The sequence below is a fragment of the Lynx canadensis genome, chromosome C1 (assembly GCF_007474595.2).
Source record: "Lynx canadensis isolate LIC74 chromosome C1, mLynCan4.pri.v2, whole genome shotgun sequence".
Lineage (NCBI taxonomy): Eukaryota > Metazoa > Chordata > Mammalia > Carnivora > Felidae > Lynx > Lynx canadensis.
In genome coordinates, this window is record NC_044310.1 from 116,430,394 (window position 1) to 116,456,954 (window position 26,561).

Genomic DNA, 26,561 nt, shown 5'->3' on the forward strand with positions numbered 1-26,561 from the left:
GTGTGTTCTCTCCTTAACCCTCCCTGTAGTCATTTGTTTGATACAGATCTAAAGACATCTGAGTACTTTGTAGCAAAACTGAGATTAATCCAGGTCTGTCTGACCCCAAACCACCGTGCTTTTCCTAGTTTATCTCATTGAGTTTCATCTGTGGCAGGTGGAAGACAGACCTCAAATGAGTGGGGTTTAGCTCATGGCTTTTGCCTCCCCCATGTGTGTGAACTTCAGCAGTCACTCTGGAAGACTGTTTCCTCGTTTTCAGATGAGAGCCCAACTATCATGATTTTATATTTCTACTTAATTTCATCATGACTTAAATAAGTTAATTTATTTGTGAAAAAAACTTTGTTATATAAAAATTATTTTAAAAAAATTTTTTTTAATTTTACTGTTTATTTATTTTTAGAGAGAGAGAGACAGAGTGTGAGCAAGGGAGGGACAGAGAGAGAGGGAGACACAGAATCCAAAGCAGGATCCAGGCTCTGAGCTGTCAGCACAGAGCCTCATGTGGAACTCGAACCCATGAACCACGAGATCATGACCTGAGCCAAAGTTGGACGCTCAACCAACTGAGCCACCCAGGCGTCCCTGTTACATAAAAATTATTTTTTACAAAGCTGTCACAGGGTGCCCGGGTGGCTCAGTCGGTGAAGCCTCCGACTGTTCATTTCGGCTCAAGTCATGATCTCATGGTCTGTGAATTCAAGCCCCACACTGGGCTCTGCGCTGACAGTGTAGAGCCTGCTTGGGATTCTCAATCGCCCCCTCTCTCTACGCCTCCCCCTTCTCAAAATACAGAAAAAACAAAAGCTGTCACTAATCTCAGTGTTGACTCATGAAATTCCAAGTTCATTTCTTTCCATTTTATTTCCTCTAGTCGAGTAGAATTGAAAAGACTGTGTGAGATCTTCACTCGAATGTTTGCTGACCCTCACAGCAAGGTAAGCCTGGGAATCCTGCCTGCTGACGCCCCCCCTGCATGCCCACGTGAGCTGTATAATACACTACTTAAGAGTGAGAGACAGTTCCCCATAGTGCAGTTTAGACCTTCCAATTTAACACCAGTTTCTGCAGTAGTTGATGTTATATCTTTTAAGCTGTTTTTTTGTTTGTTTGTTTGTTTGTTTTTGTTTCTGTTTTTTGAGAGAGACGGAGAGAGAGTCCCAAGCAGGGACTCAGTCTCACGAATAGTGAGATCATGACCTGAGCCAAAATCAAGAGTCGGAAGCTTAACCAACTTGAGCCACCCAGGCACCCCCCCCCCCGTTATATCTTTTAAAAATGACTTCTGGAGAACTTAAAATGTCCATAAAACTTCGGGCTGGATAAAGTATGTTTTAAGAGTTAATGGAAAAGAGTCAGATGTATTCTTACTCATTCAGATACTTTTGGGTGCCTCCTATTAGCCAAACAGTGGTGCTAGAATAAAACATTGTATTATAATGTAGTGCCCCCCTTTTTTTTTTTAACTTACAGTAAAGAAGATAATCAAATACATGATTTTTTTTTTTTTTTTTTTTTTTTTTTGTATCCCACGTAGAATGTGTCTATATAGGACAGGACAGAAAAATAGAAGCATTTATGTAACGGATTTGTTGAAAAACCCGGTTAAACTATTTCTCCAAATAGAATTTGCTGTCCCTAAGAACTTGCTGTCCCTAAGAACTGCGGCCATTTAGCAGGTGTCCACACTCCCGGGGTCCAAGGAGAGTGCTGAGCGTGAGGGGATCCCTGCTGGGGGGGAAACAACACTGAGTGTGACCCAGGCCCTTTCTAGGAGTGGCGCCGAGAGGGGGTCTTTCCAGAAGCTTACTTGGAGTCCAGATTTGAAGCACATACCATCAGTTGGGGAGGAGTCCTAGAGGCTGTCGGGTGCTTTTACAGAAAGAAAACAGGGGGAATGAGTTTATTGGGGAAGTTTAAAGGATGGATAAAGGACAGAAACAACTTATGGGTCCTGTCCTTTGAGATGCTCATGAGAGCCTAGGAGAATGAATGTGTGGGTTCTCTGGTCTCTACGGGGGGGGGGGGGGGGGCGAGTTGGGGACAGCATTTTTCCTCGATCCTGGTCTTGAAGCATGTCTTAAAAGTCCTGTGATGATCCTCACAGCAAAGTCCACATTAACAACATTCATAAAATTCAAGAAAGGTTGGGTTCTAGGGCCACACAGATATCCAAAGATCTAATTATCATGATTTTTCTCTAAGGTAGTGTTTAAAAGCAGGAAGATTTTAAGCATAAGCATAAGATTCATAAGACTTAAGGCATAAGGGGTATTAGGTGGTATGGGGCATTGATGAAATTTCTATTACCTGTCACCTCTAGATTGCTGATTCAGAACCAGAATATGAGGATAAAGAAGGAAATTTGTTTCCATCAGAAGGCTCTTGTACAGTGAGTTTGGAGGTCTCAGTTTAGTTCATATTTGCTAGCTGCCTTTGAGCTAAGTCAGGAATCCCTGGGGCTCAGTGAGTTATTTCTGAGCTGTCTCACTGGAGACCCCTGGTGGTTAATAGCTGCTGTGCTAGAACTGAGCAGGTCTATAATGGCTGGATTGTCCCAGTAGAGCACGACTCGTTAGCCAAATGGGGTACTTCTCTCTCTGAAATCGGTTCCAGGATAGTCCACTGTGGACTCTTATCTCACCTTAGACAGCGTTAATGACTGCACGGCAGCATAAGAATTATGCGGACTGTGTACCATACTTTTTTACAGTGAAGACTATTATCACTTTTACAGTATCTCCTTATAAAGATATTCCTTTGCAGTATCTGAATTGGAGTCATACAGTGCACAAGTGTTTTTTCCTCCCTCATCCTCCAACATCCAAATAGTACTTGTTGAGTGCTAGATAACGAACAGTAATAGTACAGAATTATGATGGTTAAAATACCTTTTTTTTTTTTTTTTTTTTAAGAGAAAGGAAGGAAGGAGGAAAAGCCTGCAGGAATAAACTGACACTTTTCAGTAAAGTTAATTTCTCTCAATACTGTATTTCGAAGACATATTGAGGGAGGGGAGAGTATCAGAGATCAGTTTGTAGTCTTTTCAGGTCTTTTAAAAAACTGCATGAAAATGGTATTAATTCACTGTAGACTAACATGGAATTTGTTTTGTTGCATGGCCTGGTTTGCGGTGGAATTCACAACAGAGAGTAAGTTCCAATCCTTTTTCCTTTATTTTTAAATACATTTGTCTTCTCTAATATGACCTGTCCGTGTTTTAGAGACTTTGGAGACAATTCTGAATTACATATATGAAATGTTTCCGTCTAGGTTTTCAGTATGTTTTTGGAGACTCTGGTGGATTTTATAATAATTCATAAGGACGACTTACAAGACTGGCTTTTTGTTCTTCTCACACAATTACTTAAGAAAATGGGGGCAGATTTACTTGGATCTGTGCAAGCAAAAGTTCAAAAGGCTCTAGATGTCACAAGGTAAGTTTTAAGGACCAGACCACTTTTTTCCCCAGCTTTTGAGTTGTAACTGACATAAAACGGCCTCTAAATTTGAAGTGTATAACATGATGGTTTAATACACGTGTACATTGCTAAATGATTACCACAGTGTTAGTTGACACATTCTTCACCTCACATAATTACCATTCTTTTATTGTGCTCGTGGTAAGAACATGTAAGGGCTTATTCTTTTAGCCACTGTCAAGTTTATAATCCAGTCCTGGTAACTGGTAATCACCATCTGTACTTCAGATCCCCAGAGCTGCTGCGTGTTACGTATGCTTGTTCCCTTTGACCAGCATCTCCCCATGCTTCCCACCCCCGCATCCCCTGACAACCACCATTCTACTCTGTTTTTATGGATTTAGGGTTTTTTTGTTTTGTTTTTTATTTGTTTCTTTTTGTTTGTTCGATTCCACGTATAAGTCAGATCACGCAACATTTATCTTTCTCTGTCTGGCTTATTTCACTTAGCATAATGCCCTCAACGTCCATCCATGTTGTCCCAAATGGCAGCATTTTCTTCTTTTTTATGACCGAATAATATGCCATTATTTTTCTTTGTCCGTTCGTTCATCTGTTGACAGACACTTAGGTTGTTTTGTATCTTGACTATTGTAAATAATGCTACAGTGAACATGAGGTCAGAGGTCTCTTCAAGATAGTGGTTTCATCCCCTTTGTATACATACCCAGAAGTCAAATTTACTGGATTATATGATGTTTCTATTTTTAATTTTTAATTAATTTATGTCTTCAAGTTTCTTTATTGGTGGGGGGGGGGGGCTTGGCACAGAAGGAGAGAGAGAGAGAAGGAGAGAAAGAACCCCAAGCAGGCTCTGCACTGCCATGCATAACCCGACGTGGGGCTTGATGTCATGAACCGTGAAATCATGACCTGAGCCAAAATCAAGAGTTGGATACTTAACTGACTGAGCCACCCAGGCGCCCCTTTATTTTTAATTTTTTGAGGAACATCTATACTGTTTTTCATAGTGGCAGCACCAATTTACATTCCTGCCTACAGTGCACAAGGGTTCCCTTTTCTGCACATCCTCAACATTTATAATAACTAGGAGGTGTGAGGTGATAGCTCACCGTGGTTTTGATTTGCATTTCCCTCATGGTGATGTTGGGCACCTTTTCATGGATTTGCTTGACACTTGTTTGACATTTGTTGATGTCACGTTTGGGAATGTATCTGTTCACGTAGGCTAGACAATGTTGATGTTACAAGACTCTTATAGTGTTTTTCTGGCATTCTCTTTTGTTTTTGTCAGCTGCTTGAATAAGTCCTCTCTTACACCATTTCCACATTCTCTTGTTAACAGATTTGTTGAAATGTCCCTGCTTTCCATGAGATGAAAAGTTGGTGTTATTTTTGTGAATGCTCAAGACAAATGTAAAAACAAGTATAAAACCTTGCAAATTGATCCTCTTATCTTTAAAAGACATTTTAGAGTATTTATGTACATCCTTCTGAAGACCTCAGTATTTTAAAAAAATGATTATTTTGAGAGAGAGCACGCATGTACGTATGCACACATACGTGAGTGGGGGAGGGGCAGAGAGAGAGGGAGACAGGGAATCCCAAGCATCCTCTACACTGTTAGCGCAGAGCCCTATGCAGGGCTCAATCTCACAAACCGTGAGATTGTGACCTGAGCCGACGTTCAACCCATTGAGCCACCCAGGCACCCTAAGACCTCGGTATTTTTATTTATTCATTTTTAATTTACATCCAAGTTAGCTAGCATATAGTGCAATAATGTTTTCAGGAGTAGATTCCAGTGACTTATCCCCTGTGTGTAACACACAGTGCTCATCCCCAACAAGTGTCTTCCTTAACCCCTTACCTATTTAGCCCATCCCCCCACCCACAGCCCCTCCAGCAACCCTCAGTTTATTCTCTGTATTTAAGAGTCTCTTATGTTTCACTCCCTCCCTGTTTTTATATTCTTTTTGCTTCCATTCCCTTATGTTCATCTGTTTTGTATCTTAAATTCTTCATATGAGTGAAGTCATAGGATATTTGTCTTTCTCTAACTTATTTCACTTAGCATAATAATCTCCAGTTCCATCCACGTAGTTGCAAATAGCAAGATTTCATTCTTTTTGATTGCCAAGTAACACTCCATTTTATGTATATACCACATCTTCTTTACCTATTCATCCACCAATGGACATTTGGGCTCTTTCCATACTTTGGCTATTATTGATAGTGCTGCTGTAAACATGGGGGTGCATGCGTCCCTTCTAAACAGCACACCTGTATCCCTTGGGTAAATGCCTAGTAGTGCAATCGCTGGGTCGCAGGGTAGTTCTATTTTTAATTTTGAGGAACCTCCATACTGTTTTCCAGAGTGGCTGCACCAGCTTGCATTCCCACCAACAATGCAAAAGAGATCCTCTTTCTCTGCATCCTCGCCAACTTTTATTGTTGCCTGAGTTGTTAATGTTAGCCATTCTGACAGGTGTGAGGGGATATCTCATTGTGGTTTTGATTTGTATTTCCCTGATGGTGAGTGATGTTGAGCATTTTTTAACGTGTCGGTTGGCCATCCGGATGTCTTCTTTGGAGAAGTGTCTCTTCATGTCTTTTGCCCATTTCTTCACTGGATTATTTGTGTTTTGGGTGTTGAGTTGGATAATTTCTTTACAGATTTTGGATACTAACCCTTTATCTGATGTCGTTTGCAAATATCTTTTCCCATTCCATTGGTTGCCTTTTAGTTTGGCTGATTGTTTCCTTCACTGTGCAGAAACTTTTTATCTGGATGAGGTCCCAATAGTTCAAGACCTCAGTATTTTTAATACTTCCATCTTCTTACAAGTCACACTAGAAATCTTGCTAGCCACATATGATGTAGGGCTCCCACTCGCCCAGGTACAATCTCTGTTAGCATTCACTGGCTCAGAGGTTGATAACGCATAACAGTTGTGACCTGTTACAAGGAAAGAAAGAAGAGCTGTGGAGATTCAGAGACATGTGAAAAACTGTGTGCTGTCATTTTTCAGAAACCTCTTATCTACTGTGTCTGCAGTTGTAAGTTCGCAACATACGAGTATTAGAAATTAAATAGCCTCAGAAGACACCTCGCTGTAATGACTCAGTTGCCATTTGGTGGAAGATAGAGGGTTATAGGTCAGATCAGTGAATTTTTAAAAGAATAAGCCAATGACTCCAGATCAACTAATTATCCTCAGTAGAGTAACTTTTATATGACTCAGTTACTACACACTGGAATATTACTATATATCATAGAATGTCCAAAACAGAAGGACCCACCTTCATTTTATTAATGAGGAAACAGACTTTACTTGACTTGCCCGGGTCACAGTGCGTGTTAGTGGCCATCTGGGAACTGGAATCCAGGACTGCTGGTTATTACACCGCTGTGTGTTCCCCTTACTGCAGACTGGTCTGTGGATGTGCGACTTTCTCTCCTGAAGGAGAATGTGGATAGTATTTGCACTTTTTCTTTCCTCTCTGGCTCCCTCCACTAGCAGTAGCACACGTCACCCTGCCATCATCCCCCATGTATGTGTCTGTTAGTTGTTTGTGACTGCGAAACATGCATTTATTCCTCTGTGCTCTGGTGCCAACTGTTTTCTTTTGGTTCCTGACCCTGTAGATCTGTATAATTTGTGCTGCTATAGAATTTTATTATCCAAAGAGCTCTCCCTTGGTATTCAGTGAGCTCAGTATAATATACTATATTTACAATAAGCTTTTCAAATGCCGTCCCTCCTTTGGATGAGCGAGTTTAGTGAAATTAAGGAACATTCCTGCATGCCGGTGTATTACTGGATTTGTAAAGGGTCAGCCAGGGATTGACTAGAAGGGCGAGGCGGGTCCAGCTGATAGTAACTGAGTGAAGTAGACAGGAGGGACGGTGACGCTGTGGGCTAGGGAACTTCCGTAGAGAGAGGTGGCCATGTTGGCATGTGGGCCCAGTGGTCCCAGACTTCCCAAGAAAGGTCAGAAATGTGGAATAAGGCAACACATTTGAGCTTTATTTTTTTTTTTTCCAACGTTTATTTATATTTGGGACAGAGAGAGACAGAGCATGAACAGGGGAGGGGCAGAGAGAGAGGGAGACACAGAATCGGAAACAGGCTCCAGGCTCTGAGCCATCAGCCCAGAGCCCGATGCGGGGCTCAAACTCACGCACCGCCAGATCGTGGCCTGGCTGAAGTCGGATGCTTAACCGACTGCGCCACCCAGGCGCCCCTATTTTTAAATGACACTCTGAAAGCCAGATAAAACATTTGTGAATCAGACTTGGCCTAAAGATCTCTTCCTTCATATAGGTGAATTTGTGAAGGGCAAAAACTTTCAGATCTTTAGGGATGGCAGGAATATTAACATTTTACTCCTAAACTTTGTTGATTAAGGAAAACCCTCTGGTTATTTTCCTGGATGCCCCTTTCCTTTAAGAATCCTCTCCTGGGTAGATTCGATCCAAATCTCTAGAGCACGTTCATTATTCAGTTTTCTCAGCAGCTGAGATGCCTAGCTATTTATGCATATTTAGGACCCATCAGTGAGTATTGGCGGGGAAGGGAGGGGAGGGCCTTTGTAATGGCTGAGGGGGGTTCCTAAGATAACAGGTCTGATTGTGAGTCTGCCTACTTCCTTTCCTTTGGCCGTGCCTGGCCACAGACACATTTCCAGGTTAAACATGCCAGCTTATACTGAAATGGATTCTCCGTTCTCCCCTTGCTGCAGAAGGAGACAGAAGTTTTGTGTGTGGTTTGTCAAGCTCGTTTCTCTAATTTATAGCTGGTGTGAGTCACTTAAGTCATGTATGCTAAAGCGTACTTTGCTTGCAGAAGTGGTCCTCCTGGCTTCCTGGGTACAAATACATGTGCTATTGGGTCACGTTTACTTTTTATTAGTAATTATAACAGTAGTAATATTAGTACCCAGGATGTGCTCTGTGCTTTGCATTTTCTTTACATTATGTCATTAAAATTTCAAATTCAGGGGCGCCTGGGTGGCTCAGTCGGTTAAGCGTCCGACTTCAGCTCAGGTCACGATCTCACGGTCCGTGGGTTCGAGCCCCGCGTTGGGCTCTGGGCTGATGGCTCAGAGCCTGGAGCCTGCTTCCGATTCTGTGTCTCCCTCTCTCTCTGCCCCTCCCCCATTCATGCTCTCTGTCTCAAAAATAAAAACATTAAAAAAAAAAAAGTAAAATTTCAAGTTCATCCTGTGACTTCACAGATCTGAACCTGCTTCCCCGTTCTTGTTACTATACTTCTGTAGATTGGGAAGAGTCCCTTAGAGAGGCCAAAGGAAACAATGCCGTCACTCAGCCTCAGTTGTAATAGATGTTTGCATTGCACCATCTTTCCTATTAGTGTGGAAAATACGTCTACGTCTTCCTACATGGACACGATTATGCACTTTTAAACTAATGCTGGTAATTGCAGCATTTTAAGGGAAGGAGCATGGACTTTGGCTAGCCAAGAGTCCTCGGGGTTACTCAGATGTATCAAAGATGTGAAATGATTGCAAGAAATGAGATCAGGAACAGGTGAGAAGAGGAGGGCCCTGGTTTCTGCATATGTGTTGTAGCTGGATGGGGGATTCCCTTGCTGGGTCTCCCATACTCTTTGTGGTCACCCTACAACATAGAGACCAGAAGCAGTTGCCCAGTAGGACCAAGGAGGACAGCATGGTTAGCTTAAGCAAGGGCAGCTGTAGGCAGCCTCGTCAGGATGTAAATTAAGATTTCGGAATTGGAAGTTTTTCTCATGAAGCAGTTTCAGAAAGGTACCTGGAAAGAAGATGAGCACATTCTAGAAGGCAGGTAGGAATCTCTTTTATCGTTTTGGGCTTCATTTCTAAAATAGCATACATAACTCTAAGTGTCGTGTGTGTTTTGGGACTTATAGCAAGATTTCCCATTTTCTGGGGCACCTGGGTGGCTGAGTTGGTTGAGCGTCCGACTTCGGTTCAGGTCATGATCTTGCACTTGGTGAGTTGAGCCCCGCATCGGGCTTTGTGCTATCAGCACAGAGCCTGCTTTAGATTCTCTGCCCCGCTCTGTCTCTGCCCCTCCCCCTCTCAAAAATAAATAAAACATTTTTTTAAAATAATAAGTAAAAAAAAAAAGATTTTCCATCTTCTTAATTTTATATATAATGTATATTACTCTAGTATTTATATAAAATGGAAAGTACAATTACCTGTGTAGAGGCTTGCTTCCGTGTCCATCAGACTTATCTCTAGAGGTATATTTTTGTTTCTGAGATGGTTTTGCATTATTTTTTGTAACGTATCTTTCCTTAAAATGAGCACTTTCTTTCTTCTCTTAAACCTAGGGACTCCTTTCCATTTGACCAACAGTTTAACATTTTGATGAGATTTATTGTGGATCAAACTCAAACTCCTAACCTCAAGGTTGGTGACTATTTGTCATTACAATTCAACCTCTAGAAGTCAAATTTGCTTAAAATGTCCTTTTTTGTATATGACTCGTATTTGGCTGTTAGGAATAAGTCTGCTGTGAGCATTCTTACACAACTGTTTGGGGCCATGTTTCCATTTTTCTTGTTTGAGTACCTAGGAGAAGAGTCACTGGTTCGTTGGGTGGGTCGTGTTTAATGTTATTTTAAACTGTTCAAATGGTTGTACCATATTATATTCCTACCAGCAATATAATGGCAGGCCTAGTAGTTCCACATCCTCACCAACATTTGAGTATTTTTGCTGTTTTCCACCGTATTTAAACTAGAAAATTCTGGTGTGTTGATATAAGGTATCTTACTGAAATGTTTTCCATATTAACGTTCTAACACATGAAAATTAATTATCACGTATTTTGGAAAATCATAACTATAAGACTGAATTTGAGGGAGGATATGTATTAATTTCAATTAGGTCGCGTACGTCATCTCTTCTTTATTCATTAGCTTTTGTTGGGGTTTTAGGATAGCTGCAATCAATAACCGCCCTCTTCTCCTAAGGTCAAAACCAATTGAGGCATCAGTGGAGAAGTTAAGGTAGAATATCAGCGTGATTGCTAAAAATGCTACCTTGCAAGACGTGGCCTAGGATGCCCAAAAAACAATACTAAGTGCTTCCTGGTCAAGCGGCAGAGTCGGTAATCCCGTGGCCTGCCCATGGGGGCTCATGCCCTGCAGGTGTCTTGCTGTGTATGTGAGGAGGCAGAGCAGGCCTCCTCCACAGGCACGGTGATCTAAAACTGAAGAAGGTTGATCTGTATGCCAGTCTTCCTGTTCCCAAACTTAACCTGTCAGCCATTTCATGCTTTTGTCCCTGATGGACGTGGCTCTATGTGAAAACATAGATCCAGGAGAAAGAAGGGGTCCCCTCAATTGTATTTACTTTTCTCTGATCAGAATTCTATTCAGAGATTCATAAGTGTACCTAATGAGTATAATTATTGGATCTTTCAGGTCAAAGTTGCAATCCTGAAGTACATCGAGTCCCTCGCTAGGCAGATGGATCCAACGGATTTTGTAAACTCTAGTGAGACGAGGCTTGCAGTTTCTAGAATTATAACCTGGACAACAGAACCAAAGAGTTCAGACGTGAGAAAGGTATGTCCGTGAGAGCTCAAGTGCAGCTTTAAACACACCGTTCTCAGGCATGTGTTAGGAAAAGAAATGTACTTGGGAACTTGCACACCATCCCACACACCTACATGGGATCCTTTATTACTCCTTTTCTGTGAAACCAAGACTTTGCTGTTGCCCCTTATCTTTCTCCAGTTCCACCTAGTCCCAGTCTTCCAGCATCAAAATGAAAATCGGAAATCGTGTATGATTGGTTTGTGGTTTTCTTAGGCATCTATTTTATTCTTTTTAAGTGAGAAATCACTCATGGTTTAGTGTCTCTTCAGGCCGTCGGTTTTCCACATACCAGTTTTGTGACATGGACTTTGAGGACAGAATTGAAAATCTAAGGCTGCCTGGCCACAAGGTGCCTCATAGCAAAAGGTGGCTGAAAATTTGCTAAGAAATGAATTTCTGAATTTAAAAAGAGCAAACAATTTCAGATTACATACCATACTTGGAACACACTCTGACTTGGGGAGTGACATGGGGAGATAGAATTCAGATTTTGGATGCACCGTGATATCAAGGTGTTGTTTTGTTAGTTTATCAGCTGAAGAATATTGGCTACTTTTTTCAGAAATGACACATTGAGGAGCAGATAACATAGGAAAGAGCACAGAGTACTATTATTTCTCTTTCAAGATAGTACTCTGCATCAGGACCATTACAAAGATTAATTATTACATGTGAAACACTTTGTCGGTTCCTGACAAGTTGTAAGCACACCGCAAGCGTAAATTACTGTGTTTGTCTCTCTTACTCTCTGCCTGTTGATGTCGTTCTGTGCTTGAGCTTCCCACTGCTTGAGTTTGACACATGGCCATTATTCTTTTCACTTTATGTATAAACTAAGTAGCCTTCATGAAGTACTCTTAAAAGCCAGCTTTCTCAGTTCTGCTTCCAGACTGGAGGTACGTGATTTTGGTTATTTGTGTATAATCACGAGCCTTGCATTTTTTCTTCTGTACCACATTCCTTCCATCCTTGGCCCTACCAGTGGAGTTGTTTGGCCTTAAGCAGAGTTGATAATGTGGACCACTTGGGTCCAGCAGGAAAAAAGGAAAGGAGAAATCCAAGCAATAGTTAGCAGGAGTGGTAAATTTCCAATTGCCAATAAACACTTAGCTCCTCTTCCATTGAAGTTCAAAGACAAGAACAGAAGAATTCTGTGAAAGGTTTCTTTAGAAGGGTTACGGATCATGTAAGTCCTGTGTCCATTGTATAGTCATAAACTAAGTTGTCCAAGGACAAGGAACAAGGGCAAATCCTATTAAAGCACTCATTCAAAATTGTTATCAAAGAGGCATTTCACTGGCAACCTCTGATTTAGCCATTAAACCAGTTTGGGATTAGGGAGGTACAATAGGAGGTGGTTGAATGATTTGCTTGGTGTGTAAGTCACAAACAGATATTTCTGTTGTAGTTTTTAGAATCACAACGGTGGCCAAAATACAAAAGCCTTAAGGGTAGCTTTCTGTCTTTAGTCATAACATGTAAATGTGTGTGTGTGTGTCTATGTGTGTGCCTTTTGTAATTGAATGTTACTTAAGTATTCCTTCCTGTAGGACTGAAACATTATAGACTTACGTATCACTTTCTCTGGATGTGCGCATTAAAAACTTGAACTACAATTTATTTTCCTAACTTTTCTAAGGAGGATGTTATAGGAACTTTCTTCCTTGAGTTATTTAGCCTTAGGCTCCCAAGGCTTGAGTCAGTTATGGTTAGGATATTAAACTTATTGCCAGAAATCATGTGGATCGTTTACTGTTGGATCTTCAACACTTAATGTCAGTCATTTTGGGTCACGCGGTGCTACTTCACAAAGCCTGGTCTCCATTGGTGTTCCACTCCTGTTGCCTGCCCTCACTTCTTCCCCTTCCCGTGTCGAGGACTGCTCAGCACCTCGCCTTCAGACTGAGTTCAGATCCAGGTTCTGGGCCAGTAATCCTGATCTTCAGGAAATTTGGAAAGCTTTTTTATTACATCAGTAGTTCTCAGTCCTGGCTACGGTTAAAATCTGCCTCTGTTCCTGGGCTCTACCCCAGGTAATTTGACCTAATTGGTGTAGTGTAAAGTATGGACATTGTTTTGGGTCTCATTGGGATTCCCTCCACTGTTGGCTGTTTTTTAACGCACAAGTTTGCGACCTGGTGTTTTAGACCATTACCCTGGAGTTGCACCTCAAGACATACAAGCTGCTGGTACAGTGTTGACCTGGTTGCGATCGATTCCCTTGGTCCGAGCCTTCATCTGCAGTATCTTCAGGCCTGGGGCTAGACTTGCTATTCCCCAGGGACTTCTCACCCTCCCTATTTTCTCTCGCCCTGTATCTCTGCACCTAGCACAATACCTGTGTGAGCAAAGTAAACATTTCATAAATAGTTTGAATGAATTAAGGGAATGATAAATGTCCAGAAAGAGGTGATCTCATTTTAAGTAGCATTTCGAAACCATTATTTTTAAAACCATAATGTCAGAGGCCCCGTTTTGACTTCTGTGTTCGTTTTCTGTTGTATACTGAAACACCACAAACTAAGTAGCTTGAAACTACACACATTTATTATGTTGTAATTCTTTTTTTTTTTTTTAATGTTTTTATTTATTTTTGAGACGAGAGAGACAGAGCATGAGCAGGGGAGGAGCAGAGAGAGAGGGAGACACAGAATCCGAAGCAGGCTCCAGGCTCTGAGCTGTCAGCACAGAGCCCGACGCAGGGCTCGAACTCACAGACTGAGATCATGACCTGAGCTGAAGTCGGACACTTAACCAGCTGAGCCACCCAGGCGCCCCTGTGTTGTAATTCTTTGATTCAGGAATTTGGCACATGGTCTTTGGGTCCTCTGCTTAGGGTCTTAACAGACTGAAATCACAGTGTCGTCTGGGTCTTTGATCTCATCTGAGGCCTAGTCTTTTCTTAATCACTGGTTCTTGGCCGAATTCCATTCCTTACAGGAGGGCCGAGGGGCCTGTTTTCTGGCTGTCAGTAGGGGACATTCTCAGCTCGTGGGCCACCTGCCAGCCCTGCCACACCTCCCTCTCCCCAGCTTGGCAATTTGTTTCTTCAAAGCCAGCAAGAGAATATTTGGGGAAAAAATTTCCCCAAACTTCCCAAATGTGATGAAAAACCTTAAGTCTACCCATCTAAGAAGCTCCATAAACTCCCAGTAGGATAAGAAAAGATCCACAGATAGACACATCGTAATCAAACAATTGAGAGACAGAGACAAGTAAAGAATCCTGGAAGCAGCAAGAGGGAGGCAGCCTGGCATCCCCCAGAGACCCTCTGTAAAACACACAGCTGGTTTCTCCTCAGAAACCGTGGAGGACAGAGGCAATGGGATGGCATTCAGCGTGCTGACAGAAAAAACCTGCCAAGCAAATATTCTCTGTTCAGCAAAACTATTCTTCCAAAGTGGAGGAGAAATTAAAATGAAGCCTGCACCTCCAACCTTGCTTAAGGGTTTAGGTCACACCCATCCAGGATAATCTCCCCTTTGATGACCTGAAAGTCAACTGACTGGGGAGGGACTTTTCATTACACCTGCAGAGTCCCTTCTGCCGTAACAATTAGTGGAATGATGTTCCATCATTCACAAGTCTCACTCTAGGGGAGAGGATCGTACAGGGATTGTATGTGGGAGATGGGAGTCTCGGGGGCGTCTTAAGTGTTTTGCCTACCAAGGCTTTATCTCACTTTCAGTGAGTTGGCAGGAATCTTCCACAGTTATTTGTTAATTCACTAACTCTTACTTAAATAGGGAGCTTTTTAATCTCACTGTTTAAATTGTGGTGAGGGTCAAGATGCATCTCTGTATCCTGGGTACCCTGTAGGGTTTTGTTTTTTTTTTAAGTTTATTTATTTATTTTGAGGGAGAGAGAGTGCGCGAGTGGTGGAAGGGGCACAGAGAGGGAGAGAGAGAATCCTCTGCACTATCGTTGCAGGGCCCAGTGCAGGGCTCAGTTGCATGAACGGTGAGATCCTGACCTGAGCTGAAATCAAGAGTCGGACACTTCACCCACTGAGCCACCCAGGTACTTCTAGATTTATTTATTTTTTTTTAATCATTAAAAATGTCAGTGGCTGGAGGGGCACCTGGGTGGCTCAGTCGGTGAAGCATCCTACTCTTGATTTTAGCTCAGGTCATGACCTCGCAGGTTCGTGGGTTTGAGGCCCGCGTCGGGCTCTGTACTGACAGCTTAGAGCCTGGAGCCTGCTTCGGATTCTGTGTCTCCGTCTCTCTCTGCCCCTCCCCTGCTCACACTCTGTCTCTTCCTCTCTCTCTCTCTCTCTCTCAAAAATAAATAAATGTGAAACAAAGGTTTTTTTTAAATGTCTGTGACTCAAGATCACTTGGCTTTATACACATCCAGCATTGTTGTTTGATTAAAATAGGTGCATTAAAGCACGGTATTTGGATATGTGTTCTTTTGCCCCTTAACTGCTTACCCACAGACTGTACATTAGGGCACTGCAGATTAATCCTTCATGGAGACGGCATCACTTTTATTTAAATGCTCTCTTCTGATGTGCCATCCAATGGACATTATATAAATACAGATGCTATTGTAAGTAATGCAAACTGCCTTGCACAAGAATTTGGACCATATTTGAAAGCTTATCTAAATGAACCGAGCACCTAAATAAATTAAAATACTTAAAAATTGGGATGTGATATATATCACTCTGCTCTAAGATCTGAACTTGTCATTATCATTTTAAGGCTGTAAAAAAGTAAAACAGGAACTATTTTTATCTGGGTAAATTAAAGCACCCTGTCTCTTTTAAATAAACTTAATGTTTTTGCACCATCTTTCATTTGCAGTTACTAAAAGTTTCTATCAGGTGCTAGGAAAACCTTGGTGATTTAAAAAAGCACTATGTGATCATGAACCAAGTTTTCCTATTGGTGTCCTGCTTTAATTTCTGAAGAGTAGGGCAAGATTATATTCTAAATGTTAGAAAAACCCTTCAGTCTGAAATTTGTGCAGTAAACCCTCATATTGGCCCTACTCTAGAGAACATTAATTTTCTGCAAACAATACTTGGGGAGTTTGCAGACAGTATAATTCATCCTATAAGGTCCTATTTGGGAAAACAACTTAACTCTAATAGAACTCTTAATTTGTTGACTTAGCATTTTTAATATTTTGATATTTACTTTGTTTCCCTTTTTATCTGTGTTTTGGGTGTTTGTTGTTGGAGAGAGAGAGGTGTTTAAATATTTAAGATGTTTTGAAGAGGAAGGAAGAAGCACGGCCAAAACCAGAACCCAAGCCAGTCAGCAGTGGAGTGGGCTTACCAGACCAAGACTGATGGGGGCCAGCAGGAAAAGCCCCACCCAGACCCTCACTGGCCCAATCTGTTCCCAGAGTAACCTTGTTCTTGTTTTAGGTGCGGGAGCGCTGTCTGTCCTGTTGGCCAAACTGTACCTTTCTTTTTTTTTTTTTATTTTTTTTTTATTTTTTTTTTTCAACGTTTATTTATTTTTGGGACAGAGAGAGACAGAGCATGAATGGGGGAGGGGCAGAGAGAGGGAGACACAGAATCGGAAACAGGCTCCAGGCTCTGAGCCATCAGCCCAGAGCCGGACGCAGGGCTCGAACTCACGGACCGCGAGATCGTGACCTGGCTGAAGTCGGACGCTTAACCGACTGCGCCACCCAGGTGCTCCTAAACTGTACCTTTCTGAAGGAACTGTGTTTTGTGTTCATATAATGTATTAACAAGGAGGAAGTGGATTCTAGAGTTTGACCGTCCTTTGACTTCTGCCCCTGCCACTTGGTGGTGGTGCGAGCTGGCAGCTGAACCTCAGAATTCTTGTTTGTTCTCCATAAAATGGGAATAATCACCCCTGCCTCAGGCTTCATTGGGGGGCCTAAATGCAGTATAGAAAACATAGGTAGAGACTCCTTCATTTGCTATTGCAGCCTCTGCAGCCCCGTGGGAGGCTTGTTTTGGTTTTGCTCTGTTATTTGTGAAGCACATGGAGAACTCAGGTTTTTTCCAGCATTAGGAAGATTTTTTTTCCCCCAGTCAACCAAAGGGAATGTAAATGCAGTAGAACTTTTAATGCTATGTTTACATTTCAGGATTCAGAATCCCTGTGGGTTTGCGTAGCATACATGATTTTCTACCACTGAGCGCCTGCTTTGTCAGATGAGATAGCAAATTTAGCCCCCGAAATGCCGTAAATGAAGTCATGGCAAAGAAACCTGGAAGGTATATAAAGATGCTGTTGTCTGGATCAGGAAGAGAATAGAAATAGCCCTCAAAAGTTGAAATTTCCAGCTGAAAAATTTTAATGTCTACTTACAGGTAGGCAGTGTGGCCTAGCCACAAAGCTCAGGATTTTCCCATCAAACAGGATTTGAGGCTCAGCTTAACTGTGACTGGCTCTTTCCAGAAATGAGTTGACTTTTTTGATCTCTTTGCTCAGGAACGCTACTGCTGCCAGCAACAAGGCTGGGTAGGGAGCACCTAGCAAATGGTAGAGGTTTGAAACCAGTAGTTACCGTCTTCCTGTTCTTAGAGCTGCTAGATCATATACGTCCAGGTGATGTTGCAAAAGAAGCCACATACTTTCACAGCTTACAAATAACCCTGGTTTTAGCACTTGCTTCTTCTCTCATTAAATCCTGCCGCCTTTCCTGTTTGTCAGTCCCCTCTTCAGCGTAGTCGAGTAGGTGAGGATTTCCCCACTAGGTCAGCTTCCACCTGCTCTGGGCCCGGAGAAGGAAACTTGGAAGAAAATTGTAAACAGGTAGATTTTAAACTATGTACTAATTTGAAAAAAGACACTTCACTGTTTGCATTGTAGATTATTAATACTGATTACCCTTGGCAAGACACTGAAAAGATTGTGAAGAAACCTAAAATTCATATAATACTATGTTGAATGTGTGTGTGTGTGTGTAAATGTTTGTGTTTTGATGTGTTTTATGATTAACTACCTGCCCAAAACAAAAAGCTATGTTGAGTGTAGTCCCCTACCATATGCAAGATACTAAATAAGGAATGTCTGGAGGTTTTGAAGTAACCTTTCTTCGGCGATTTTCTAAAGCAATTTTAATGACCATCTGGAGGGAAGCAATAATTGTTTAATAAATTAGAAACCTTCTCTTTCTCCCAAAGTTTAAGTTTTCCCCAGTTAATACCAGCGCTGAAGCATTTGTCAAAAGCTTTATTGATCTCCTGTCTCAAAGAACTCTTTCCTGCCTTCAAGGCAGTTAGTTGATAGCCCCGGGGGTTCTTTCCATAGAGTGACTGTAAGATTTGAAGGACCTTTTGCCCTCATCTACCAGTTTCTACTGCTGAGTGGGCGTGAGTGGGAGTCAGTTCCTTTTAAGTTGCCATTTGGTCTTTAAAATAAATGACCCTAGAGTTGTCCGTTAAGAGAAGTCAGCAGCAACCTTGCATTTTTGGTCGGGCTGCTCACTGGCCCTGCCTCTTATGAAAGGCAAGAGTTCAATGATGGAACAAGAACAGTGGTGCACTCCACTTTTTGATCCATTATTAAACACGAGCTATGCCCCAAGCTTTTTAAAATGAATCTCTCCAATTCATCGCTATGTTTGGAGTTACTCCTTTAAAGAGAATGTATTGATGATAATGATAAATATAACCCAGTTTTCTTCCTTGTTTGGATTCTAGTATTCTGACTTCTCACTAACACAGAGGGTTGTAGATAAAATATTTTAGGACCATACAGTCTCATTCCTTTTAAAACTGTGATATAAAATATTTTTAAAATAACGGATTTAAATCATATTTTCTACCCATTTCTGGAGCTTGGACCTCATTAGAAAGGATTTTACTTTGAAAACAGCTTTAAATCCCCAAGGGTGACTTTTGAAAAATGTATAAAATCATTTACATTTCATATTTTGGAAAATGTAAAAATAAGTTACATCCATTTATATGTATAAATCACCACACGTACCATCTGTCCAACGAGTTATATTTTCAAAATTCCTCCATCTCTCTTTTGGATTTCGTATCAAAATTCACCGTTAGGGTTATTGAAAGAGAAGTTTCTGTAGTGGGCCAAAATGTAAAGTCTGCTGCAATGGCTTTCCCACGTGACTAAGTCACTGATAGCACATGGCCACTAGTTAGCACAATTTCTAGGCCTATCGTCTTGCGGCTCTTTTGTTCCTGAAAGATCCCGCTGATTTTTATAATTTGCTTCGTGAAAAACCTCAAGTTAATTTGTGATATTAGATATCCTATCATTCTGGGAAGAAACACGGTTTTTTTAAGTAAAGGTAGTGGCACATTTCACATAAAAATACTGATACATTTTATAATTTTGAAATGCCATTGTCATTCATTAAAAAATAAGTCCCTAAACTTTCTTACTAAATTGGCAACATTTTCTTTTTTTCTCTCCCTGCTAAAACTCAAGTCTCTTTCTTTCTCTTTGAAGTGCATTTTTTTCTGCATGCGTTTTTTTCCCTAACATCTAACAAAAATGTCTTTTTTCAATGCACAGGTTACTTTGCATGATTTTTGGAATTTAATCTTATGCAAATATAAAGGTCAAGTTAACGTATATTACATTGGTGGTGAAAAAGATTCTTTCAGATAACTATTAAGTATGTTTCAATAATATGAAAATGTGTAGTACAATCGGTAATAGTGTGTTTTGCCTGTGTCATGAAAGCACACGGGCCCCTTGGGGTTTAATTTGGATGGAAAGGCTACTGATGACTGTATTTGGAGGTCAAGGGAAGAAAGTAAGATACTTTTGTCCAGTCTGTGCTTAATAAATGCTTTTGATAGGTCTAAAATCTAGTTTTTGATTCTGTGAAAGACATTCTGATATTTTAAAATTCATAATTTTTATTTCTGGTTAAATACATTTGGGTCCTTGGATTTTTTTGTTTTTCTTTCTTCGGACACAAATAGTAGGTTTGTCTTAACTGGGCCCAGGATTAATTTTAACGTTGTGAAAGCATTGAAATATTTTGCGGTGTTTACTTCCAAAGCATTTCTCAAGCAGATATGTATTTTTTAATGTTTGTTTATTTTTGAGAGAGAGAAAGAGCAAGTGGGGCAGGGACAGAGAGGGGGACAGAGGATCCAAAGCAGGCTTTGTGCTGATAACACAGAACCTGACATGGAGCTCGAACTCGCGAACTGCGAGATCTCGGTCTGAGTCAAGGTTGGACGCTCAGCCGACTGAGCCACCCAGGTGCTCCAGCAAATATGTTTTTTGTAACACCTTACGTCACGGGTAAAAATATTCCAAAGAATTACTACAATCCTAGAAATTTTGAATCTTTGGAAAAATAAATGTATCCTTTTAGTCAGAAGAGTATGTGATGCATTTTTCTTTCTTTTGACTCTCAGAAATTTGTAAGAGATGCCATTACATACCAAAGTCTTCTCTTGGCAGTTGTTCTAAATCAAAACCCTTGGAACTAATTCCTCAGGCATTGTTTTTTAAGCTCACTGTGCCTGCTGCTACTTAGAACCATAGAAAGACTTGCTGGAGAAATCCGAGTCTCATAGGGCTACTGTTGCTTCAGCTCATTGCTTTCCCACCTTGCTGCCAGAGTGCTCGCTGCAGTACGTTGTCTCAGTTAATAAAGTAGAACGTTTGCCAAAACACCGAATTTGTACCATTTAAGTCTGGTTTGCTTCCCAAGGACTGGCCTTTCTCACTTGGCAGGTGCAACAGGGGTTTTTCAGATGTATTTAAACTCTTTCTCTAGATTTTCTCAGTCAAAGTGGGGCTTGAGGAAAAGTGGTTGCTCAGGTTAGCCCATTGGCAGCTCCTGTAGAAACTTGTTCCCTCCAGGGGCACCAGGAGCCCTGTCCAGTGCTGACTTGGTAGAGTGAACCATCTTCAGCCTTTCCATGTCCTCTCGTTGTTTTACTTAACTTACTTAGCAGCTTTGTCCCTCGTGCTAGACAGCATGGGGAAGGTCATTGAATATGAACATGCTGTGGATATCCCAGGCCAGGGCGTGAAGGTGAAACGGGGGCGTATTTTCCAGATTGAAGTCAGGCTGTTTATAACCGGTGATCCTATTTTCTCCAAATGCCTTTTGTGTGTGTGTTTTATGACGAAGCTGTCCTCTTACTATTGTTTGACTCATATGAAGAAAGTTTGGTGAGACCATTTTAATGAATGTTTTGACCAGAATATGCTGTTGTCCGTTACATAATGAATCCCATCTTCTTTTTCCAGGCAGCACAAATTGTGCTGATCTCTCTGTTTGAATTGAACACTCCCGAATTTACCATGTTACTTGGTGCCTTGCCAAAAACCTTCCAGGATGGTGCCACCAAACTCCTGCATAACCACCTCAAGAACTCTAGTAACACCAGTGTGGTGAGTGCCTCAGTCACGACTGGTGCCTCTGTACTGACCGTGACCTCTGCGAGTCCCTTGTCTAGACTTGCTCTGATAGAATGGCCAGCTTTCTTGTTCTCTTTCAGTAAACTGTGGGTGTCTGGAGGGTGGGGGTGTGTCTGGCCCCTGCAATAGTCCCAACAAATGAGCGAACCTAGTGTTTAAACATACCCTTTTTCTTAAGTGAGATTGTTCAATCCGTTAAATTTTTACTTGGTCACTTAGCCCTTTGTTCACTGAATTACTTATGTTTTTCATGCTATAAAGATGGAAGGACTCAATTGTGTGTGTGACTCTGGCACAGGTGACATCAGACAGTTCAACTTGAGGAACCCCTGCGTGACAGCTATCCGTTTGGGGTGTATCTGCACTTAAAATTGACCTTATCATTCTTTAAAAAAAAAAAAAAAAAAGTTACCCCGATTGTGCAAGTATTTATCTTACTTCATTCTGCTTTCACCCCAGGGCTCTCCAAGCAATACAATTGGCCGGACTCCCTCCCGACACACCAGCAGCAGGACCAGTCCCCTGACCTCACCCACCAACTGTTCCCACGGGGGCCTGTCTCCCAGGTAATGCCATTTCCCCAAAAGTGAGGAAACCACCCCAATGTCTGTCCACCCCATTCCTAGGTTTTTAGACCAAGCTTTAACACCAAAAAATGGATGGGTATCAGGAGATCATGGGGTCTAGTAGTCTGTATAATCTTGGGCAAAGCAGTTGACTTCTATGACAAAATGGCCAATTTGTGCTGAATGTTCTTGGAGATTCTTCCAGCTCTAAGCACTCCCTAGTAACTTAAAGATTTTAAGGCTAAAAGCCACATTTAGTACTGTTTCACGTAGAAACGCTTTAGAAATTCATCACCTATTTTGTAAGTGGTAGGAGTGCCTTATGGTATTTGTCATCTAAATAAATCCCTTGTAGTCCCACACAAGGCCTAGGGTAGTTTTCCAAACCAGCAGTCAGTCATTCCAGGCATAGTTGCTGTAATTACGGGCTCACGTTTGAAGCAGACTCCTGCTCCAGAGAGGTATTTAGAACCTGAGAACTGAAATTAGATCATCGTTTTCAGACTTTGTTGGGACTGTGCAAGCATTGGTCTTACAGACTCTGAGTCAGTGGCTTTAAATAAGAAAAATGCCTTGTCCCAGCATCTGTAGACTTCTCCATCTGGCCAGAGCCTGTGGAAGTCTCTGCATGATGACTTTAGTGACCCCCCCCACTCCCCCCCCCCGCCGGTGTGTGTTGGAACCTTCCATGGCCTTATACTGAGTAGTGGCCGTAGAGACCAGACTTGACAGTGCCCAGACGTGTGAGGGTCGTACGTACATGCTGTATTTGTCTCCAAGAAGGCCACATCTTTGAGGTCTCTGGGCGCGAGGATCGGGGGCTGTGTCTTCAGGGTTGCCGACACCAGGATGACAAGAAGATACTGCAAGTATATGCCATCTTCCCTTCAAGGGTTGCCTCTTTAGTAGGAAAATATTACAAGTGCCTTTAAATTTAGATTTTGAATGATCAAGAGTCTCCCCAAATCTTCTGTCATGACCAATGAAGTCCTCTTGAGTTTCTCAAGTTGTCATCTAAGTATTTGGAGCATACCAAATTTGTATTTTTCTCTTGGTGACACAAAGTATTTTGTATACTTACAGTATCCTACCATTTGTATTGCCCTACTTATAATCTCTCTAAATGCCCCTGGTGCCATGTTTAGGTAGAATGAAGAATGATGTCACGTCTCCAAGTTTGGTCTGTGTTGTCATGATTTTGGCAGGCTGTTATGATCAGACAATTGAGATCAGAAGTGAGTGAAAATATGTCTGAATTTCCCCAGGTGTCACTGAAGCTCCACTATTTTTTTTTTTTTTCTATGTTAACATCTGTATCTTAAGCATATGGCTAGTCTTAAATGACCAGGGTCTGGTGTTAACGGTAAAATCAGAGTTCTCTTTCTTGGGGCAGCGGAGTGGGGAGGGTTTTATGGAAAACTTGTATTCTCTGTAAATTGTTTCTTTTGTCTAGAAGTAATACTTCACCATTAATTGGGAAATCTGCTCTTCCATAATACACGATTCATATTCCTTATCTTTTATTTCATTATTAGGGTGGCACATTCCTTAGGTAATAAGCAAAAGGTAAAATGCAAGTTAAGTATTTTATTATTATATGTGCTACTAGTCTAAGTAAAGGATCAGTGGCGGCTGCTAGCATAATCCAGCAGAGCTAAGAATTGGCTGGGTGTTAATCTTCATGGATCCCCAAATTATTAAAAATTTAATTTATTTTTCCAGCTCACCATTAATTTTTAATTGGTCTGGTCATAATTTTTATTGTCAGGATTGCAGATCAGTGGAAGGGATTAATTTTCAATATTAATATCATTTTCAAGATTAAGGCCAGTGGTGGCATAAATGTTTTCTTGTCAACAAATTACTCTTTAGGGAATTATTTAGTTGTGTTTTTTCTTTATTTTTTAAAAGAATGTGCCCTCCGTCAGTGCGTACGTAGCCAGATGGCCTTAGCCAATTTGAACTCACAACCAAAACTGTCCAGAAGTGGGAAACAAGGCTTCCTGTCATATCACTGGAAATACTCAAATAGGCCTCATACTTTCACCAGGAAAATTATAAAAGAAATGAACTCTTGCATTAAATAGGAGAATGGACGAGGTTACCCCATTCCTAGGGAGGCGATAGACAAGTTCCACCACACATAATCCCAGAGTTTTCTGAGCTGTGCTCTTGAGGCATTTATTTTCTGTGACCTGCAGTTCTTTTGAATCATCTTAACCATAAAATGTTAGCTTTGTTATTCTTACAGGAAAAAGTCATTACCAATTACTGCTTTTTAATCTAATTTTTTTGTATCAAAACAAACCGTAGTATTTTTTTTTTAGTCCCAAAATTCTAATGCTCAGATCATGGTGTGTTATTGGCAAATATTCTAAAATGATGAAAAAATCTAATTTGATAGTTACAGAAAAACTGCTAACGAGGAAGTTGTTTCTGCAATAGTATTAGAGAAGCCGGAGCTAACACTAAACCTTGGTGAAACATTCCATTAATTGTTTTTTTGTGTGAAGGAAGAATTACTCCTTACCCCTAGCTAGTAAACAAATACTGCTGGGTATTTGAAGAGATTTGTAACCTGGAGTTTTGTCTTTAAACACATCCGTATATTTTAGCTCATTTTACCCAGTGTGATTTGTGTTAAATGAAAAACCGAGTTGCAAGGGGCTTCAGAAATAACAGGACATCCATTCCTTTTGAGATGAGAAAGCGGATGGCTTCCTCGCCCTGGTCTGCTGAACGTTCTTGACAAACGTGGTGTAGAGCAGAATGACACTAATAACAGAGCATCCCCTCTGTTACCCCCAGCAATAAAGGGTAATTTTAGGTGGATTTTACAGCCATTGCATCAGAGGATCAACAGTTTCCATAGAAGCCAAGTGGGGATTAACTGGGAAACTCAGCCTTCCGTAAGCTGTGGAGGGGCTGGTGCACCTCTCTGCTTTCCGCTGCACCTGTTAGCAGAACTCCAGGAGACGTGGTCACCCGGATTCTTCTTGTACCTCTGCTCCGATTCAGTGTGTGACTTAGAGAAGGTCTGTGGGCCCTCCTATGCTGTGGTGACCTCTCCTCTCTCCACTTACTTGCCTTCCAAAATAAGGCCACAGCTGTCTTTGGTGGAGACTAGTTCTCAGGACTATGATGAATGCCAGCCACAGGCGGTGCTGCCCCCTGGGGACGCGGTCTCTGATGCCACGACTCCATCCTGGGCCTCAGATCACATTTCCTGCCAGGTCAGCGCACGCCTTTCCCAGTGTGTGTGGCTCTTCTGAATCGCAGCAGCTGTTAGAACTGTCCGTCAGGGCCTCTGCAGACCCAGGCCACTGAGTGACATTCACGAAGTGAAGAGGGCTGCCTGTGTTCTCAGATGCATTTTAATTCTCATAGTAGGTGATGTGAGTAGGGGAATTGTAACCCTCTAGTGGTGCTGTTACTCTTTCAGAAGGAAATTGCTTGTGGTGGCCTCTGAGCTCCCATCTGATTGGATCCTGGCCTCAGGGAGCACCTTGCCCCCTGCTTGAGTGCTCTGGACAGAATGGCACGTTCTCTGAATCTTCCTGCTGTGGTCCCTTGGTTCTCGTTTGAATTAAGGCCCGAAATTCCTTGTCTGGCTCTTTGTAAGACAGTTGGTTGCATTACCCGAAACTGAACATCCGTGCCTATTTGTGTGTAAGTGCTCACAGTGTCCTTCCCCGTGCACACACACCCCCCCAGTCTTACCCTTGGAATCTCACGTGATTTAAACATGTAACACACGATCGAGAGGGGAAGGAATAAAGCAGCCTCATCAGGGGCCAAACTGTAAAACAAAATTTGTTCAGTTTTCCTCTGTATGGTGAAGTGTACGTTTTGCTGCAGTTAACTCTGACAGAGCCTGGTCAAGGAAGGAGGAGACCGGAAGACATTCAGGACATCGTGTCTTCCTGTCCCCTCCCCCCTCCCCTCCCCGTTGCCTTGTGTTGTCTCTCTCTGATTCTCCTCTTCTGATCACTGCAGTCGGTTATGGGGTTGGAGTGCCGATGGGCTATCGAAGCACCCACCTCCCTTTTCTCAGCCTAACTCCATTCCCACCGCTCCCTCCCACAAGACTCTCAGGCGCTCTTACTCTCCCAGGTAACAAGCTACCTGTTAACCTTGTCCGAGGTGTCACAATATTATTGCTTTTCCAGGGTCGTCTCAGGTCTTGTGGAAAGCCTCTGGCTTAGATGAGCAGGAGTAGAGCCTTGGTGAGAAGTGTGAGCAGGCACATGGTCTCTGGACCCGCATGAGTGCAGCTCCTGCCGTGGCCCAGGGACAGATGACTGTTTCATCAACTGGCCAAATCCGTCAGCACCCACTGTGGCCCAGGCAGAGCTGAGCCCCCACCCCAAAAGGTGACGGGGCAGTGCCGTGCAGTCGAGGCAGGCGAGAGGGGCACAGTTTCCTTCGTATTCTTCTCAAGCAGACAAGGCATTCCCACCCAGAAGCAAATGAGACCTGCCCTGTCCCAAACCGTACCTGTAGCGCTCGTCCTGCTGTTGATGACGTGGACTGCTTTCTTGCATAAGGTACCCTCAAGTGGCGATAGTCTGATCC

At 42.1% G+C, this 26,561-nt stretch overlaps 1 protein-coding gene across 1 annotated transcript in view; it reads left to right on the forward strand.

Moving 5' to 3' along the window:
• Positions 1-26,561, forward strand: part of CLASP1 (cytoplasmic linker associated protein 1) — a 170,322-nt gene that overhangs the window by 104,621 nt on the left and 39,140 nt on the right. Inside the window, exons 24-29 of the mRNA XM_030323685.1 lie at positions 878-941; positions 3,277-3,440; positions 9,791-9,869; positions 10,889-11,032; positions 21,250-21,393; positions 21,880-21,986. Of these exons, the coding sequence (XP_030179545.1) occupies positions 878-941; positions 3,277-3,440; positions 9,791-9,869; positions 10,889-11,032; positions 21,250-21,393; positions 21,880-21,986 (702 nt within the window). The remainder of the gene's footprint in view (positions 1-877; positions 942-3,276; positions 3,441-9,790; positions 9,870-10,888; positions 11,033-21,249; positions 21,394-21,879; positions 21,987-26,561) is intronic.